This window comes from Trichomycterus rosablanca, chromosome 1, assembly GCF_030014385.1.
Source record: "Trichomycterus rosablanca isolate fTriRos1 chromosome 1, fTriRos1.hap1, whole genome shotgun sequence".
Taxonomy (NCBI): domain Eukaryota; kingdom Metazoa; phylum Chordata; class Actinopteri; order Siluriformes; family Trichomycteridae; genus Trichomycterus; species Trichomycterus rosablanca.
Window position 1 is genome coordinate 5,230,106 of NC_085988.1, and position 21,443 is coordinate 5,251,548.

The window sequence follows — 21,443 nt, forward strand, 5'->3', positions numbered from 1 at the left end:
GTTGTTTTCTTTAGTTCATCACGTGAGAAGCATTTTGTTCTTCACTGTCACCGCGACCCTCAGCACAGATAGTCGATTTGCTCAGCCCTCGACTTGAGCGATAAAACATCATTTAAGTTCCACGTTAAGAACATTCATCTGTGTGAAATAACCATCAAACCCAGTCTGAAAGCTCCACGTGTATCTGTGTTTAACTGGATTTACTACACCAGTGCTGGTTCTGCAGCTCCAGGTCCTTCTTTAACACTACTAGAGTAACTAGATTACACAAAATATAACCTACGCTGTGTTAGTGTTACAGTTAAATAAAAAACTACAGTGTTATTTTAACACTAACCCAGTGTAGGTTATATCTTGTGTAGAGTTAAATAAAAAACTACAGAGTTATTTTAACACTAACCCAGTGTAGGTTATATCTTGTGTAGAGTTAAATAAAAAACTACAGTGTTATTTTAACACTAACCCAGTGTAGGTTATATCTTGTGTAGAGTTAAATAAAAAACTACAGTGTTATTTTAACACTAACCCAGTGTAGGTTATATCTTGTGTAGAGTTAAATAAAAAACTACAGTGTTATTTTAACACTAACCCAGTGTAGGTTATATCTTGTGTAGAGTTAAATAAAAAACTACAGTGTTATTTTAACACTAACCCAGTGTAGGTTATATCTTGTGTAGAGTTAAATAAAAAACTACAGTGTTAGCAGTAATATTTTTATAGTGCTTATACAACCCCTGGCAAAAATTATGGAATCACCACTCTTGGAAGATGTTCTTTCAATTGTTTAATTTTGTAGAAAAAAAAAAAAAATCACAGACATGCCACAAAACTATCATTTCTCAAACTGTCAACCTTCTGGCATTAAGAAACAATAAAAAAAGAAACAAATATAATAGTTGTGGTCAGTCACAATTGCTTTTTTTAGATCAAGTAGAGGAAAAAAATATGGAATCACTCAAATCTGAGGAAACAATTATGGAATCATTAGAAAACACTGCACCATTATTACTTTGTTGCACCACCTCTGGCTTTTATAATGGTTTAAACTCTCTGAGGCATGGAGTTAACTAATGACAAACAGTATTCTTCATCAATCTGCCTTCAACTGTCTCTTATTGCTGTTGCCAGATCAGCTTTGCAGGTTGGAACCTTGTCATTGACCATTTTCTTCAATTTCCACCAGAGATTTTTAAATGGATTGAGATCCGGACTATTTGCAGGCCATGCCATTGACATTATATGTTTTCTTGAAGGAAAGTTTTCACGTTCTTTGCCCTATGGCAAGATGCATTATCATCTTGAAAAATGAAGTCATCATCACCAAACATCCTTTCAACTGATGGAATAAGAAAAGCGTCCAAAATTTCAATGTGGACTTTGGCATTTATTGAAGACCATCTCCCCTGTGCCTTTACCCGACATGCAGGCCCATATCATCAACAACTGTGGAAATTAACATGTTTTCTTTAGGCAGTTATCTTCATAAATTTCATTGGACAGACACCAAACAAAAGTTCCAGCATCATCACCTTGCCCAATGCAGATTCGCGATTCATCACTGAAGATCACTTTTATCCAGTCACCCACAGTCCACGATTGCTTTTCTTTAGCCTACTTTAACCTTGTTCTTTTCTTTTTAGGTGTTAATGGTGGCTTTTGTTTGGCTTTTCTGTATGTAAATACCATTTCTTTTAGGTGATTTCTTACAGTTCAGTCACAGACATTGACTCCACTTTCCGGCCACTTGTTTCTCATTTGTTTTGTTGTGCATTTTCTGTTTTCAAGACATATTGCTTTAAGTTTTCTATCTTGATGCTTTGATGTCTTACTTGGTCTACCAGTATGCTTCCCTTTTACAACCTTCCCATTTTGTTTGTACTTGGTCCAGATTTTAAACACAGCTTACTGGGAACAACCAACATCTTTTGCGACATTCCACAATGATTTATCTTCTTGAAGGAGTTTTATAATCCTCTCATTTGTTTCAACTGACATATCTTGTGTTGGAACCATGATTCATGACAATCTGCTTTGTGCAACAGCTCTCCGAGGTGTAAGCACTCTTTTTAAACTGAAGAATAATTAGCAAAACTAATCTGCTGCAGATGTTTTGTTTTTAAACTGCAAATTACAGAGTGATTCCATAATTTTTTCCTCAGATTTGAGTGATTCCATATTTTTTTCCTCTACTTGATCTAAAAAAAGCAATTGTGACTGACCACAACTATTATATTTGTTTCTTTTTTTTATTGTTTCTTAATGCCAGAAGGTTGACATTTTGAAAAATGATAGTTTTGTGGCATGTCTGTGATTTTTTTTTTTTTTTACAAAATTAAACAATTGACAGAACATCTTCCAAGAGTGGTGATTCCATAATTTTTGCCAGGGGTTGTATTTAGTTGGCAGAATTTGTAAGCGTGCTTTTATACAGAATATTAAGACCTCCTCACTGATTACAACATTTCTAAATATTGTGTGTGATACTGAATGATCAGCAGATGCCAGCTTAGCTAATTTTCCCTGGAGCTTCAGACTAGACCAGTATTGCTGCTGCTTTGCTCTTTGAACCTCTAGCAGCATTTTTCTTGATGTTTTACACTGCAGCTGATAGGATGTTCCATTAACGTTAACACAAACCTCAACAACTAATGGACAACAACTGACGGATCTTTCACTACTATTTCCGAAACATTTACAGATTCCTGACTTAATGTTGTCCATTTTAATTCTGTATTCGTACTCCTACATAGATCATTCAGATCTGGCCAATCGGATGAAACACCAAATCCCTGAGCCTGTACATCCAATTTCCCATTATCCTTTCTTCTAAATCCTAAGAAATTATCCTCACCAGATGATGCTAGTGGGATTTTTCGTCGTCTAAAGTCCAAAAATAGTGAAGCTCTCGCCATTTCCCGCACAAATTTGTCATCACTGTTCAGCATGTTAATAAGATGTGATTGTCGGGTGGCAGTATATAACCAAGTACAATTTGGAACACCCAAGCCTCCATCTTTTCGGCTTTGAAATACAAAGCACCTGGTTGACCGTGTGTTTAAATTAAGCCACTTTCTTACGACTTGCACAATCTTAGTATCCATTTCTTGAAGAACATTTTGAGGTAGATGAACATTAGCAAACAAATGCTGAATTTTAGCCACTACAATTTCTCTTATTGCTTCTAACTTCATCACAATTGGGAGAGGAGAAGTATCAATCATCTCCAATCTAAAATTAAACTGATTTATCATTTGTTCCACCTGCTGACTCCAATCTCTTGCTATATTAAATTTGTGGCCCAGGTAGCTGTAAGTCTCATGTCTGTTATAAACTCTAACTGGCTGGTCAAGAATTGAAAAGATAGGAGGCTTGTCCGTCTTAGATTTATACCAACGATTTTCTCCACTTCTCCTTTCATTAAAAAACTGCACACTTACTATGCTTTACCTCTAGGCCAGACCATCTTAGAAATATATCAGTACGTGAAAGCATGTTCTTAATTACAGTTTCATCTCTAGATGCAAGTACAACATCATCAGCATAACCTTGAACAGGGTTAGGAGATAAAACATGAGATGGTACATACATACATAACCACTTAATCCAGTAATTAATAGCCAGGATAAAATTTACAGCGCTCCAGGGACACCTGGTTTTAATTCCTATTCCCAAGGGTATAGGTTTTGTAATGTCTTTACCACAAATAACCTGCAGGAAGGAATCAGTATATACATCTTTCACTATGTCTACGAAAACTTTAGGGAGATGTATTTCTTCCAATGCATTAAGCATGATGTTATGTGGCAACGTCCCAAATGCGTCTCTAAAGTCCAGAAAGATTGTGAACAGCTTAGAGGATTCATGTTTGAAGTCATCAATGCCAGTCTTTAAGCAGAAAACATGCTCGTTCATTCCTTGGCGCTCAATATAGGCTTTTTGTTTGCTTGACAGTATTCCTGTATCAACAAGCCAAGGGAGTATTCTACAGAGCAAACATTTCATAAAGACTTTATACACAGTTGGTAAAAGAGAAATGTCCCTCCATGTGGATGGATCCTCTGGTATATTGTCTTTTTGTGGTATCCTATAAACTAGTGCACCTTTCCATGATGTGGGTACTTTTCTGTTCACCACAAACAGGTGTTAAAAATATTTGCCAAAACTGAAGCAGTCTGTTGTTTTGTAGCTTTCAGATTTTCATATGTAACTCCATTGGCACCACCGGCTTTATTATTAGGTAAACTCATAATCACCTTTTAAATTTCATGAGGAGTAAATTGTAATCTGGATCATTTACTTTTATTTCATCACTCCAGGGTGGCAATTCAGTTATGGTAGATGTTTTAGACTTACATTTCTCCAAATAATAATTATACACCTGTTCAACATTACCAGAGCTAGAAGGTGAACTCGGAAACATGCTGTTATTTAAAATAATCTCGGTTGCTCTTGTTCTGCGATGTTGCCACAGGTAGCTGAGTTTATTTCGTCCTACCTTCTGAGATGTTTTATGCCACTTACAAGTGTTGGTTAAATAACATCCCGCACGTACCGCAAATGTTTTTCAATCTATTCTGACAAACTCACAGATGTCGCTTCACTTGGTGGAGTTTGTACCACAGGGAGCGTTTTTAATATACGGGCCACATACTTAAGCAGCGGTAATCCAAACTGCCGTCCGTCTGCATGTGACGCTGAGAATATTCCATTCTTAAAGAAAACTCCGTTCAGAATCGCCACTAGCCGCATCCATTTCTGCGAATCACCGGTAAGTGTGAACGTTTGTTTCTCGTATAGCCGCTTTGTGTCAAGGCTTTTCCTAAAAAGTCTTTCGTCCCTCTGAAAATCACGCCATTCACTTTCCTGCAGAGGTCTTTGGTACTTAGAGAAATCACTGAGTTCAGTGTAGCAGCCAGTCAGTCGTTGTAGATCTGGATCATAGGTGATCTGCTGTAGTTGTTGTTTACGAATCTTCCCGCTCTGTATAGCTTGTTTAAAAGCCACTTTTAGTGATGTGATAAAGCACATGATAAACACGAACCTGTAAAAACTCATGCTAGACGTTTTCTCTACCTTATTGACGGCATTTACGACGGGTGCGTTATGATGTTTCCTAGTGTGAGCGTGCTGCATGGGGACAGCCATCTTGACACACACACACACACACACACTATAAGAGCTGTAGTTCTGATCAGACTTCAGGACTTTCAGAGTCACTGAGATGCAGCACAATGATGAAGGTTCTGATTCTACTGCTGAATACACTCGGCCTCCTCACTCAACGTGAGATTCACTGTTTATTTACTATCTTCATATCAGTCCTCCAACATCAGCGCTCACCATCACCGTCTCTTTATCACCTTCAACTTTTCTCTCTTCTTCTCTTTAGAGTCGTTTGGAGAAATCATCATGACTCAGACTCCAGGATCTCACTCGGTTTCTCCAGGACAAACTGTTACCATCAACTGCAGAGCCAGTCAGGGCATTAGCAGCTACATCCAACTCCTGATCTATGATGCAACTAATCTTCATTCTGGGATTCCTGGACATTTTAGTGGAAGTGGATCTGGTGCAGAATATTCTCTAAAAATCACTGGAGTCCAGGCTGAAGATGCAGGAGATTATTACTGTCAGCAGGGTTACACTCCCTTCACACAGTGTTATTTACTGGTACAAAAACCTCCCTCAGCTGTAGAGGAAGTTCTCTGAAACACACACTGATCTGAGAACATCTGCAGAGCTGCTAAAGCTGCACTCCACTGAACATCATCATCTACAAAGCACTACAGTACTGAGCATGTTCCTCTCTTTGTGGTGTTCTCCTCACTGTGGAACAGGGATTCTCATCAGCACATGGAACATCTCACTAGTAGAATGAAGGTTTGAGATGAAGCAGCAGTGCTAGAAGAGATGATATGAATGAAACCATTATGACATGTTATGTACATTCAGATAGATGTAATTACAGTGAATGTAAAATACACTATAGGGCGGCCCCCCTACTCTGCAGTTCTAACAGCCTTCACTCATCTGGAAAGTTTTCCACAAGACGTCAGGTTCGGATGCTGGACATGAAAACCTGCCTCACAATTGATGTTTCAATTCAGTCCAAAGGTGTTCAATAGGGTTTAGATCAGGACACTAGAGTTCCTTATCATATCACGTCTTTATGGACCTTGCTTTGTGTACTGGAACATAGTCATGTTCAAACAGGAAGGAGCCTTCCCTAAACTGTTGCCACAAAGCTATAACCATATAATTTATATAACTGGTTTTATACACCTGTTTGCAACAAGTGTGGCTGAAACACATGAACCTAATAATTAGGAGGGGTGTCCACATACTTTTGGTCATATAGTGTTCGGTCTGATCAATTCAAGTATCAGTTCATACAAACAATAAAATGTGCTGAGAACGATTCATCACTTAGATCAAATCTCCTGATTGGTCGTTTCATGATTGAATCGATTCCTTTCATCTTCATATGTATCAGCTGATTGTTCTTTGACCATAAGGTGGCAGTATTGCATCTCTGAGTGACACATTCACACTGTTCCACTCCAGTGATTCCACACACACACACACACACACACACACACACACACACACACACACACACACACACACACACACACACACACACACACTACATGCTTCAGTGCTCTGTCAGTGTTTAAAGCTCTGTGAGTTTAACACTTCATGACTGAGAGCTGCTGACCAGCATCTTCACCCACATCAACCATGACCTTCATCTCCATCTTCATCTGCACACTGGCTCTCTGCACTCAAGGTAACACGATGCTTTATGTTCTACTGGTGAGGAGGCTCTGCCATGTGGAGAAGATCCACTAGATGAACTTCAAATTCCACATGGTTCTTCATGTAGTGAACGTCTTTATTCTTCTTATTGTTTTCAGGATCCAGAGGTCAGGTGACTGTGACTCAGAGTCCTACAGTAAAACATGTTGATCCAGGAGCTTCAGTCACCATCAACTGTAAAACCAGTCCTGCTGTTTACTCTGATAGCAACGGTCAGTATTTACACTGGTATCAGCAGAAATCTGGAGAAGCTCCTAAACTCCTGATCTACTTGGCTAACAACAGAGCATCAGGTATTCCAGATCGTTTCAGTGGCAGTGGATCTGGATCTGACTTTACTCTGACCATCAGTAGAATTGAGACTGGAGATGCAGGAGGTTATTACTGTCAGAGTGAAAATAGTGGTAACATCTTCACACAGTGTTATATGGTGGTACAAAAACCTGGGTGAGTGGAAGTGTACAGTAACTGCACTGCTGCAGCTGGGACCGACTGCAGGTGCTGAGGGGGAGGATGTGATACAGTACAATCATTCACTCTGTACAGGAAACACCTCACTCACTCACTACTTCTCCTAAATACAAGCTTTATTATTAATAAAATAAGTACGCAGTGAACACACAATAAACCGAATCATACTGGGTAACGACTGACTTGTATTGACTCTGGTCCTCTATTTATCCTACCAATTTCACAAAGGTGGGCTTAGGCGGGTCTATTTTCACCTACTCCTATTTCATGAACAAACATACAGACCCTGTATTACATCTTGTCACTTGTTCATGACATGGTCCCCTCTTTCCCACACTTTCACGATCCCTTACTATTTGGTTCATATAACCTCGAGGTTGAAAAACAATCACCTATTTCCACAATGACTGACCGGTCCAACTGTGTGTGATTGTCTTTTCTCAGACAATGACCAGAGGTAAATGCATCTGACAAGTATATTGGTGATTTACCATATAAGTCATTATTCCAAATTATGCACTATTATTGATTAAATATTTAACTGAAAAGTCACTTCTAGCCGCTTCCAATTATATATAAGTTCATTCTTGAAGTTTGCTCTTCTTAACAGATAGATCCAAATATCAGATCTGTTTAACAGCGTACTACAATTATAAGCCCATTACAACAAACACACTGTCTATTAGATTAAGGATTAAACACAATAACCACTAGATTAAGGAACAGCTTTTCCCCCAGAGCTGTCTCCATACTGTCCAGTTACCACCCATTATATCTTGGGTTTAAGGTTATACCCTGAGTAGAATAAAAATTAATAATTGTCAGAATATATGCAAACCAGAGCAATTGGTCTCTAAGGAATACACACAACTACAGATGCTGATAATTCTTGTATAATGAAAAGTTTGATTTACATGACAGGGGTGTGTGGTGAGAGGAAGGGCAGCTGATAAGTCTGCAGTCTGCTTTTAACCTATCTGCTTTGAAAAGGCTGTAAATGATGTTTTAGTCTAATCCACCTCTAGTCAGCATCTATAAAAAACTTGTCTTAGTTTTTTTTTGTCATGGTAAAAAGGTTAAAAACAGCAGATGAAAGGCTTAGGAAATGCAGGCTCAAGTCCTTGGCCCAGAAATCATAAAACATCAAAGATTATGGCATTGCTAGGTACGCTGGTCCAAAAGGTTTGGCTGGGTAATGTCATGCGGTCAGCGGTGTCATGCTGGTCATACATGAGAAGAGTGTCCTTGGCCGGTGTATTGACGAGCAACTTCCGACTAATTAAGCTTGAGTGGCTGCTACTTGATGTTGGGGTGTCATGGTGGTTGCACAGTAATCATCATTTACCATGGTTTTAAGGCTATAGATGCCATTAGTGCTATCACGGATGAATGGTTTGCTGGGACAGAGAAAGTTGATTATTTGGTCAAGGTTATTGTTGTAACAGGCCACTATTGATGGACTCCTTTATATTGGTCCCGCCTTGCCAAACCCAACATTAACCACATCTTTTAACCAGTAAATGTGAAGAACTGAGTTTACAGTTTGCATGGTTATATTTAAGGCAGCACTATGAGCATTTGGACAAATCGTACATGGTACGGTTGTAGTGCTGATGTTTTGCAGCTGTGCCTTTTGTTGGAGCAACTGGAGTCTAATGTCAGGAATCTCAGCTTGCAATTCTCACGTGATGTTTGACAGTGGCTAGAGTAACTGCATTCACAGGCGAGGCTCAGAGTCCTAGAATTGATCCAATGGCTGTGGTTAGAAATGCCCCAATAAATCTTTTGGATCACACATTTTGTCTACTTGTATGAGATGAGGGCCTGCCCAACAGGGAAGGAGCTTACAGGTTAGCTTGCTAGCTCCCTGTCTAGATTCCCCGGTTGGTTGGGCAAAGATGTAATACCACACCTAGTTCCCCTCTTGGAGTTCATCATAGGAAGCTTTTTGTCTTAGTAGGCCTTGTGTCATTTAGCACTTTTCTTTAGATGTTGTTGAGTGAAAGCAAAGGTAGCCCACAGGTGTTTGGGTCTCTATCTGATCTGCCTACACCACGCACCAGTATATGATCGACCTACACAAACTATTGTATTTACATTTAAACACCAAGTTAGGGTGGCATTAGGCTCAGTATTCACCTTTGGTAAAAAAAAAAAAAAAGAAGTTGTTGTGCTCAAGCTTGTCAACTTTTGGACTTTATATTGTTTGTCAGTAAAAGTTCAGTATGTGATACCGGCCTGGTGCTTTAATGGTTGCATAAAACTCTTCATTCACTAAATACAAAAATGATGTAAATTTGTACCTGTTTAAAACGTAAATCTTTCTATGCTTTATATAAAAATCACTATTCTAAAGGGGTGTAGCACGACATTTATGAAGTAAAACCAATAAAAATCAGCAATTTTTTATTAAGTATAAGTTAAAGTGAGAGAACATGGGGGTGAAAGGGAGATTTGCATGAAGACGGCTGAGTGATTGTCACGCTGAGTAGAAAGTGGACAGACGCTCGCGGAGAAAGATCCAAGCAGTTTAATAAAGTGCACAAACACAGCAAACAAATGCAAAAACACGAGGCTAAGAGAGGTCAAAAAACGAATACAAAAGTCCGATGCCGAAATAAACAAGCCAAGGAGAATCCAAAAAGCGATATCCAAAAACGGTAAGAAAAGGGTCATACACGATAAAGACTATCAGAACTATCAGAAACGCTCGGTATACCACAAGAATTGGCAATACTTCGCAATCTGGTAACAGATTGCGCTGCCTTAAATAACATTCTTAATTGGCAAAGTGCACACAGGTGTGTGACTAGAACTCAGGAGAGGGGGGTCGCTGAAATGCGTCCGTCTGGTATTCAGCGCATGTCAACAGTTCCGTACGTTCATCTACTGCACTCTGGGAATCGTAGTCATGCGTGACAATACCCCCCCTCAAGGAGTCCGATACAGCCGAGGCTCGAGGACGACCACGACGACCACCACCAGGCCGACCACCTGAGTTGCGTAGGTGCTGGTTCTGCGAAGCTTCTCGTGACTGCTTCCTGGGACGACCTCTGGGACGAGGGGCTGGTTTCCCCGGGTGGTTGTGGTGAAACTCGGCCACCAGGGTAGGGTCCATAATGTCCTGTGCTGGAACCCAGCTCCTCTCCTCTGGGCCGTAGCCCTCCCAGTCCACGAGGTACTGTAATTGGTTACCCCTTCTCCTGGAGTCAAGCAGTCTACGAACAGCATACACCAAGGTCCCTTCAATCCATTCCGAAAAATTACTCGTAATGCCGGCTCATTCCAGCCACTATCTGCAGCCATGGTACGAAACTGTAAAACATAGTCTGCCACAGATCGATTACCTTGAGATAATAGTGACAAAAGTTCACCAGAGGAACGACCCCCGTGAGGACGGTCAAAAATGTTTCTAAACTCCGTTTCAAACTGAGTATAGGTGTACCCTTGTACTTTAGGCCAGACTGCTGTGGCCCATTCCAAAGCTTTGCCAGTCAAACATGATATTAAAAACGAAATGCGGGCTTGATCAGCACGGGGAGGAGTGTTACTAAAATACAACGAGCATTGCAACAAAAACCCCTTGCACTTATCAAACGCCCCATCGTATTTATCCGGTGCACTAACAGGATAAAAAGATTCCTGTTGGTTAGGCGAGGCGTCCGCAGGTGTGGGAGTGACCAAAGAAGTGGAAGGACGAGACCCCAGCAAAAAGGTGGACAATTCCTTCAATTGGTCCTCAATGCGTTCCAGATGAGAATACTGAAGGGTCTGCTGTTGAGATAAACTCTCAACTGAACGCGAGAGATTTTCAATAACAGTGCGGTGCTCACCTAACATCTGTCCTTGCGTGGAAACTGCATTGATGATCCTTTCTGGGTCCGCCGTCTGCATGATGTGGCGAAGTATTCTGTCACGCTGAGTAGAAAGTGGACAGACGCTCGCGGAGAAAGATCCAAGCAGTTTAATAAAGTGCACAAACACAGCAAACAAATGCAAAAACACGAGGCTAAGAGAGGTCAAAAAACGAATACAAAAGTCCGATGCCGAAATAAACAAGCCAAGGAGAATCCAAAAAGCGATATCCAAAAACGGTAAGAAAAGGGTCATACATGATAAAGACTATCAGAACTATCAGAAACGCTCGGTATACCACAAGAATTGGCAATACTTCGCAATCTGGTAACAGATTGCGCTGCCTTAAATAACATTCTTAATTGGCAAAGTGCACACAGGTGTGTGACTAGAACTCAGGAGAGGGGGGTCGCTGAAATGCGTCCGTCTGGTATTCAGCGCATGTCAACAGTTCCGTACGTTCATCTACTGCACTCTGGGAATCGTAGTCATGCGTGACAGTGATCTGCTTTCTCCCAGAATAGAGCAGCACTTTCACCAGATGTTCAACTTCCTTCATCCAAACTCACTGAAGCACAACACACAGCACTGAATCTCCAGCTAAAGATCTTCTCTCCTAACACTCATCATGATGATGAACTAGAAGAAAAGACCAGACAATGTCCAAAATCAAGCTTTATTTCAGCACAGCAAAACTACAGGAAGAGCAACAGGACACTGAACAGAGGAAAGACAGAAATGCAGCATTGTGTAGAACTGAAACTCCATTGTAGAAGCATGTGGAAGTGTCTCCATGTTCAGTTCTATCTGGGAGCTGCTAGCCTTCACACTGGTTCTTTCTGAATACGACGGGATGATCGACACCACCGTGAGAGACCTTACAGCCAAACTCCTCCCCCTTTTCCCACTGTGCTTTGGTGAGGGTCAGGGTGCTGCCACGCCTCCAACTGCCCCCTTTCAGTTCTTCTGCTCCGGTCACCACCCCGTCCTCCAGCACTCTGCCGTCCACCGTCCAGCTCACCAGCGCCCCCTGTGGAGAGTAACCAGACAGCAGGCAGAGCAGCGAGGCCGATCCCTCAGACAGCTGCAGAGAGGAGGGAGGGAGCAGAGACACGGACGGCTTCACCGTGGGACCGGCTGTACAGGAGAAACAGAACAAAAAGTCCCATTTAGAAACGTTTCCACATCATTTCCTCCTTACTGCTTATTAAGCATCCAGACTGGAAAACTTCATCTGTGTTCAATCATCAATGCAGTGCTGCTGCACACTGTTCTCACATCACTGCAGTTCAGTAGAAACATCTGCAAGCTTCTGTTAGCACAGATTCAATATCAACTCTTATTACTTTAGCATTCAACACAACTGACTGCAGCACATCCAGATGTAGCTGATTACAGAAATATTCATTGTTTAGCACAAACACGCAGCAGCATTCGTCTGGATTTTACATCAGCACCAGTCACTTGTACCAGTTTACACCAAACTTCATCAACCAGAGACCAGCTTTATATTTACCATCAAAAACACCTGCACATTTATTCAGTCTTTAATATTCAGAAACTGTAAGTATTTAGTAAAGGTTGAATATTTAGTAATTGTATATACAGTGGTACCTTAACTTAACACCATTTGGTTCTGGGCGTGGCACTGAGTTTCAAGGTATTTTTCCCATAAGGATGTTTGTGAAACCTGTTAATGTGTTTCATGGTTCTGTGGAACTGCATATATTTCATTATGTGAATATTTTATTATATATATTAAAAATAATATTATAATATTATATTCCATTACCAACAATTTATTCCTGTAGCAAATGTTGTTCACAATCACCATATTAAATTTTTAGCTTCTAACTAATTCTGATCTGGAGTTATAGAAGTAAAAAGAGTCCATGTTGGTCTCCAAAAGTCTCCAAGAAGAAAAACAAGTGGATTAAATCCCTGATGTAACAACACACTGATGTAGGTTTGGTCTCAATTTGAAGAAGAGAAGCTCAGATAAGCAGCGGTTATGATTTTATGATGCTCTGTGGTTGATCTGGGTCGCGGTGCTGCTGTTTATTGTGCACTTTCCTTTTGCAATGATATCAAAGCATTATCATGATCACGGACAGCATTAATATGAACAAAGCGACAGTCCCACACAGTTCCAGTTTAAGCTAAAAGTCGAGTTTAAAGGTACAAATTTCTCCACGAGGGCGTCAAGTTTCAAAGATTTCAAGTTTAGGGGACGTCGAGTTACAAGGTACCACAGTATTTATTGAAGCTTAAATATTCAGCTACTGTTTATTTATTGTTATTAATACTTTTTTTTTTTTCCTCTGGTTTATATGAAGATTAATAAATGATATTAAAAATAAAAATGTTTTTAATGTAGAAGAAATAAAACTACTTACTGACGCTGAGTTTGGTTCCTCCACCAAAAGTGTAGCACAGTGATACATTCCAATGAAGCCATCATACACAAACCTCTGTTCCACTCCAGTGATTCCACACACACACACACACACACACACCCACACACACACACACACACACACACACACACACACACACACACACACACACACACACACACACTATAAGAGCTGTAGTTCTGATCAGACTGGGTTCAGGACTTTCAGAGTCACTGAGACGCAGCACAATGATGAAGGTTCTGATTCTACTGCTGAATACACTCGGCCTCCTCACTCAACGTGAGATTCACTGTTTATTTACTATCTTCATATCAGTCCTCCAACATCAGCGCTCACCATCACCGTCTCTTTATCACCTTCAACTTTTCTCTCTTCTTCTCTTTAGAGTCGTTTGGAGAAATCATCATGACTCAGACTCCAGGATCTCACTCGGTTTCTCCAGGACAAACTGTTACCATCAACTGCAGAGCCAGTCAGGGCATTAGCAACAGCCTCCACTGGTACCAGCAGAAACCTGGAGAAGCTCCTAAACTCCTGATTTATTATGCAACTAGTCGTGAGTCTGGGATTCCTGAACGTTTTAGTGGAAGTGGATCTGGTACAGAATTTACTCTGAAAATCACTGGAGTCCAGGCTGAAGATGCAGGAGATTATTACTGTCAGCAGGGTCACACCTGGTACACACAGTGTTATTTACTGGTACAAAAACCTCCCTCAGCTGTAGAGGAAGTTCTCTGAAACACACACTGATCTGAGAACATCTGCAGAGCTGCTAAAGCTGCACTCCACTGAACATCATCATCTACAAAGCACTACAGTACTGAGCATGTTCCTCTCTTTGTGGTGTTCTCCTCACTGTGGAACAGGGATTCTCATCAGCACATGGAACATCTCACTAGTAGAATGAAGGTTTGAGATGGTGCAGCAGTGCTAGAAGAGATGATATGAATGAAACCATCATGACATGTTATGTACATTCAGATAGATGTGATTAAAGTCAATGTAAAATACACTATAGGGCCAAAAAAAATCCTTACTTTGCAGTTCTAACAGCCTTCACTCTTCTGGAAAGTTTTCCACAAGACGTCAGGTTCTGATGCTGGACATGAAAACCTGCCTCACAATTAATGTTTCAATTCAGTCCAAATATGTTCAATAGGGTTTAGATCAGGACACTAGAGTTCCTTGTTATATCACGTCTTTATGGATCTTGCTTTGTGCACAGGGACATAGTCATGCTCAAACAGGAAGGGGCCTTCCCTAAACTGTTGCCACAAAGCTTTAACCATACAATTTATATAACTGGTTTTATTCACCTGTTTGCAATGAGTGTGGCTGAAACACATGAACCTAATAATTACGAGGGGTGTCCACATACTTTTGGTCATATAGTGTTCGGTCTGATCAATTCAAGTATCAGTTCATACAAACAATAAAATGTGCTGAGAACGATTCATCACTTAGATCAGATCTCCTGATTGGTCGTTTCATGATTGAATCGATTCCTTTCTACCCCATAAATCACTGAACACGTAACACTGTGCAGAATTACAGATGAGCTACAGTCAGTAACAGTATACCTACAATGTGAACATATGGTAGATTCACCTAATAGTGGATATGAGGAGGAGGAGGAGGATCTTCATCTACACTCTCTGTACTCTGAACATAACCAGTTCTCACCAATATAAAATGAGAGCTGATGATCAGATGATCATGAGGATTCTACAGAATATTTAAGATGAAATACTGACTGGTTCCAGTTTCTGCTGTTGATGGTTAAAATGGTCTGTTTGTTCCACAGACCAGCATCTCAGTTCCAGCTCAGTTCAGCTAAACCTTGTAACTCTTTCTGATCATTTATTACAACTTTTATATCAAACTATCATCTGTCTCTATTTAGATGATATGGAGTATTTTAAATTATGTGGACACCCCTAAATACTGAGTACATGAGTGCAGGTCACAATTACTATAGTAAATAAAGGGAGAATAAGAGACAGTACAGGAGATACTTCCATATGTACCAGCTGATTGTTCTTTCACCATAAGGTGGCAGTATTGCATCTCTGAATGACACATTCACACTGTTCCACTCCAGTGATTCTACACACACACACACACACACACACACACACACACACACACACACACACACTACATGCTTTAGTGCTCTGTCAGTGTTTAAAGCTCTGTCAGTTTAACACTTCATGACTGAGAGCTGCTGACCAGCATCTTCACCCACATCAACCATGACCTTCATCTCCATCTTCATCTGCACACTGGCTCTCTGCACTCAAGGTAACACGATGCTTTATGTTCTACTGGTGAGGAGGCTCTGCCATGTAGAGAAGGTCCACTAGATGAACCTTAAACTCCACATGGTTCTTCATGTAGTGAACGTCTTTATTCTTCTTCTTGTTTTCAGGATCCAGAGGTCAGGTGACTGTGACTCAGAGTCCTGCAGTAAAACATGTTGATCCAGGAGCTTGAGTCACCATCAACTGTAAACCCAGTTCTGCTGTTCATGGTGGTAATCATTTAGCATGGTATCAGCAGAAACCTGGAGAAGCTCCTAAACTCCTGATCTACTACACTAGCAACAGAGCATCAGGTATTCCAGATCATTTCAGTGGCAGTGGATCTGGATCTGACTTCACTCTGACCATCAGTAGAATTGAGACTGGAGATGCAGGAGATTATTACTGTCAGAGTGCACATGTTATCAGTGGTAGTGGTGTCTTCACACAGTGTTATATGGTGGTACAAAAACCTGGGTGAGTGGAAGTGTACAGTAACTGCACTGCTGCAGCTGGGACCGACTGCAGGTGCTGAGGGGGAGGATGTGATACAGTACAATCATTCACTCTGTACAGGAAACACCTCACTCACTCACAGCATCAGTCATGGATTTCAGATCATCCAAGATCATGTTTTTAAATCACTTCACGATACTTCAGATTTGTTGCTGCTTTTAACTGAGTGTAGAAAATACAGAATATTCAGATCATATTAACAACAGAAGCTTTTAAACTGAGAGGACCTGATTTCAGAAGAGCTCATTAAAGAGAATTGAACTGACCTGACTCTGAAGCTAACCTGCTCACTGGTTAACTTAACCCTAAACCTGGGTTACACACACTTTTCTTATGCAAACATGGCGTGTCCTTTTCTAGAGGATCCAGTGGATATTGAAGCACACATTTTTCACAGAGTTTTTCATCAGGAATGAATCATTAGACCCAGATTAGACGTCCTTTCTTGGTGAATTTCTAAACGAACATTTCAGTTTTTCGTTAGTCAATTATATACGTACATAAACAATGTTCTTAACCCACACATTTCCAATATCCCACATCGTGGATCAGCTCTCACTTATTTGCAGACCATATGCACTGCTTTCCGTTTTTTGCCAGTGGATCCTTGTTATACAATATAGGAGACGCTAAGCTAAGCTAAGCTAAGCAAGGCAACTGTGTGTCGGTCCATCTGAAAAGTATGCCTAGCATTAAAATGCTTGATGTACAGTTTTGTGGTGTTCCCTGGGCATAAGCTTATAATAAACATCAAAGAGGAATTCCACAGAATTGCAGACTCATGTGATGCTAATTATTATAAACGTGAGTCTGCACTATACAATACATTTGATCAGGGTACGTCTGTGGCACTTTTGCTAGGAGTTTGGTTCACATTCAGTGTAATGTTAGATTGTTTTAGTTTTAATTTACTGCACCCCTACTGTGCTTACAGGACAATACGACGGCCTCCTCCTTGCAGACAGGGTATCACTGCATGCCATATGTAATGACCACCATACCATTACTCTGAGCCTGGACCTTAGGCTACAACCTGGCTCTCTGCATAACAAGAGCAAGGGTTGAAATGACAATCGGGATCCTCAAGGCCAAGTTTTTGTGCCTGCTCAGGGTCACCCCAGAGAGGGCATGTGACATTATAGTGACGTGTGGTATTTTAAAACATTGCCTCTCTGACAATTCTACCATTTCTGTGTTCAGGTAGATTAAAATGAGGTTCCTCCTCAGCATCTATTTGGGGTATGGTGGGATGTTGCTCTCTTTTGATGGTGGCAATCTGCAATATCTACTTCTCTGATTATTTCTCACCATTTCTCTCACCCAACTGCTCTATACAATATAAATAGAGCAATAAAAAAAAGACAACTTCATTGCTGTTTTCATGATTTCTTTATTTACTGAAAATAAACAACTGCCAATGAGTTAATTTCCCTGTTCTTATTCTTTAGTAAGAACATTCATATTTATACACTCACAGCAACTACCCCCACCTTTACCTCCCACGTTTCTGCCGGTAGACCTTGTATAAATCCTTTACAGAAAGCTTGAAAAAAAGAGACAACAATACCATGTTATGGTCGAATAAATAGTTTTGTGTTCTGAATATTTCAGTTATTTGGTGAGACATAAACATATTCTGACTGTTCCAAGCTAAGCTCTGGAGGTGGATGATCCCTCATACACATCATGGTTGATCAAATGAAATGCCATGGTCGATATATTCAACATATGCAATGTATACTGTACCTCTATAGGCCTCCCAGGATTATCCCACTCTGAAGCAGCCGAGATTGTTTCATCATCGTCCTGCAACAGTGATTTGTTCGTTTTAAAGGAAGGTATTTATACACATCAGGTAAGATCTAGGAACATTAAGATCACTTACAGGTAGTAAGTGCAGGAGGCTCAACTGGTTGAACCACACCACCAATCACTAGAGAGATGGCATTAAAAAACTGTTCAGACTATCAATACAGTTCTCAGTATTCCACAGTTTATGAACTAGAGCGTTTATGTTCCCAGCGAAACAGGCATTACAGAGCTCAGAAAACAAGGCCTTAAGTGGTAGGTGGCTCATTAGGGCTGATCACCCGCAGCTGTGGGGCTGGCTATTTAAGCCAGCTCCGTGCAGCAGCGGGTGTCGCACCTTTTGTTTGTTTTCGCTCTCTTGGTGGCACCTACGTCTACGAACAGAGCGGGTTATCAGCCCTAATGAGCCACCTACCACTTAAGGCCTTGTTTTCTGAGCTCTGTAATGCCTGTTTCGCTGGGAACCCCGGGGCACGTTCACCAGCTACTACAGGCCTCGTTATAGGGACAGAAAGGTGCGACCAGTTATGGACTCAGCAGAGCCCCAACAGTTCGCGGACGTGTTACGCCACCAAGGTGTGGCGTTGGGCAGACATGAGGTGGCCCTTAATGAGTTGGCTCAGCGGGTAGCTACGCTCACCCGGCATCCGCCAACCTCTGAGCCCATCCCAAATCCCGTGACCCACTCTGGGGAGTCTGGAGTCCGCGACACCCCCATACCTCCCCCCGAAAGATTTTCGGGGGACGCTAAGAGGTGTCGCGGCTTTCTCCTTCAATGTGCACTAGCGTTCGAACTTCAACCCTCTCGCTATCCTACCGAGAGTTCTAAAGTCGCCTACATCGTGTCCTTGTTGTCGGGTAGAGCATTAGAGTGGGCTACTGCCCTCTGGGAGCAAAATGCCCCCGAATGCTCATCTGAAAGTGCTTTCAAGGAGGCCCTTAAGGAGACCTTTTTTCACCCTTCGGGGGCCGCGAGGTGGGTCCACGCCTTCTCGAGCTCACCCAAGGTAGTCGATCAGTAGCGGATTATGTTATTGAGTTTCGAACGCTAGCAGCAGAGTGTGGTTGGGACGAGGGAGCCCTTACCGCCATCTTCCATCGTGGCCTCTCTGGTAAGATCAAGGACGAGCTCGCCACTAGGGACCCACCCACTACACTAAAGGCCTTTTATACGCTGGCGACATCCGTTGACACGCGCCTTCGCCAGCGTGCGCGAGAACGGAGTACCTGTCCTCCGTTTATTCGTGCACAGGTCCCTCCTAGAGCCTCTCCACCCGAACCGGATCCCGAACCCATGCAGCTTGGGTCGATGGCACCTTGCGCCCCTGTGTTGACTACCGCGGTCTGAATGCCATAACGATCAAGGATCGGTACCCGCTGCCGCTGATGGCCATGGCTTTCGAAGCCCTTCAGCGAGCATCTGTTTTTACGAAGCTCGATTTACGCAGCGCGTACAATTTGATTCGGATCCGGCAGGGGGATGAGTGGAAGACTGCGTTCATTACGCCCACTGGCCACTATGAGTATCGGGTGATGCCATTTGGGTTAATGAATGCCCCCGCAGTCTTCCAGAGGTTTATCAATGAGGTCTTGCGGGAGACTCTTGATAAATTCGTCTATGTCTATCTAGACGATATTCTTATCTTTAGTCGGTCCATCGACGAGCACGTAGGGCATGTCCGACGGGTTCTCCAGCTTTTGCTCGATCACCAGTTGTTCGTCAAGCTGGAGAAGTCTGTTTTTCACTCCCCCACGGTTTCTTTCCTGGGGTTTGTAGTGGCTGAGGGCACCCTTCGCATGGACCCGGCTAAAGTCGTTGCGGTGGAGAAGTGGCCAACTCCAAGTTCTGTACGCCAGATGCAAAGGTTTTTGGGCTTTGCAAATTTTTTCCGGCGTTTCATCCAGAACTTTAGCTCCGTCGCCGCTCCATTAACGGTCCTTATGGGCAAGGTCCCTTTCAAGTGGTCGGTGCAGGCCCAACAGGCTTTTGACAAGCTAAAAGCTCTCCTGATGACTGCACCAGTTTTGCAGTTGCCCAATCCTGAGGAACCCTTCGTGGTCGAAGTGGACGCCTCAGAGATCGGGGTAGGGGCAATTTTGTCCCAGGAAGTGGGGCCAGGAAGGAAGCTGCATCCGTGTGCCTTCTTTTCGCACCGCCTGACTCCGGCTGAGCGGAATTACCCGGTCGGAGACAGGGAACTTTTAGCCATTAAGTTGGCTTTAGAGGAGTGGCGACATTGGCTCGAGGGGGCCAAACATCCTTTTCTTGTCTGGACAGATCACAAAAATTTGTCGTTCATCCAGCAAGTAAAAAGGATGAACTCACGTCAGGCCCGGTGGTCCTTATTTTTTGGTAGGTTCCACTTCACACTGTCTTATAGACCGGGATCCAGAAACACTAAACCGGATGCCCTGTCTAGACAGTGGGAACCGACTAGGCCGGAGACCGGACCTGATCCCGTGATCCCCTCGACCCAGATAGCTGCCCCAGTCACCTGGGGCATCTCAAAGGTCATTCGGGACGCCCAGCGGGCTGAACCCGACCCCGGTGTGGGACCTCCTGACAGACTGTATGTACCTTCTACCGTACGGCGTCAGGTTTTTGAGTGGGCTCATGCTTCCCCGTTTGCGGCGCACCCAGGCGTGACTAAGTCCCTGGAGTTGCTGCGCCGAAGATTTTGGTGGCCGGGGATGGAGAACCAGGTACGTGACTTTGTCCGTGCCTGCTCTGTGTGCGCTCTGAATAAGAGTCCCAGAGAACGCCCTAGGGGCCTTCTCCATCCGTTGCCGATACCTGCTAGACCGTGGTCCCATATTGCCCTGGACTTTGTGACAGGCTTGCCAAAGTCCAGAGGGTTCACGGCGGTATTGGTAATGGTCGACCGGTTTACCAAATCTTGCCTGTTTGTTCCGCTGCCCAAGCTACCATCCGCCATGGGTACTGCGCAAATCATTCTGCAACATGTGGTGAGAGCACATGGGGTCCCGTCAGACATTGTGTCTGATCGGGGTCCACAGTTTGTGAGCCAGTGCTGGCGGGCCTTCTGCCAACTTATTGGCGCTAAGGCCAGCTTATCCTCGGGGTATCACCCCGAGTCGAACGGGCAGTCGGAGAGGCTGATCCAGGATCTGAGCAAGATGCTTAGATGCCTGACGGCAGGGAATCCGACCACGTGGTCGGATAAACTATTGTGGGCAGAGTTTGCTCACAATACCCTGCATCATTCGGCGATTGGTATGTCACCGTTTGAGGCTC

The 21,443-nt window shown here is 42.6% G+C and overlaps 1 pseudogene and 2 gene segments (V, D, J or C); all 3 read left to right on the forward strand.

Annotated features, from left to right (window-relative positions):
- Nucleotides 1-5,234: 5,234 nt before the first annotated feature.
- On the forward strand, nt 5,235-5,709 carry LOC134325545 (Ig kappa chain V-V region MOPC 149-like). The segment is given in 2 exon segments: nt 5,235-5,283; nt 5,390-5,709. Coding segments are annotated over 2 exon segments (369 nt in total).
- A 990-nt stretch (nt 5,710-6,699) lies between these two features.
- On the forward strand, nt 6,700-7,270 carry LOC134325554 (immunoglobulin kappa variable 2-28-like; annotated as a pseudogene).
- Nucleotides 7,271-13,704: 6,434 nt separating this feature from the next.
- Nucleotides 13,705-14,300, forward strand: LOC134325561 (immunoglobulin kappa variable 3-15-like). The segment is given in 2 exon segments: nt 13,705-13,841; nt 13,948-14,300. Coding segments are annotated over 2 exon segments (405 nt in total).
- Nucleotides 14,301-21,443: the final 7,143 nt, after the last annotated feature.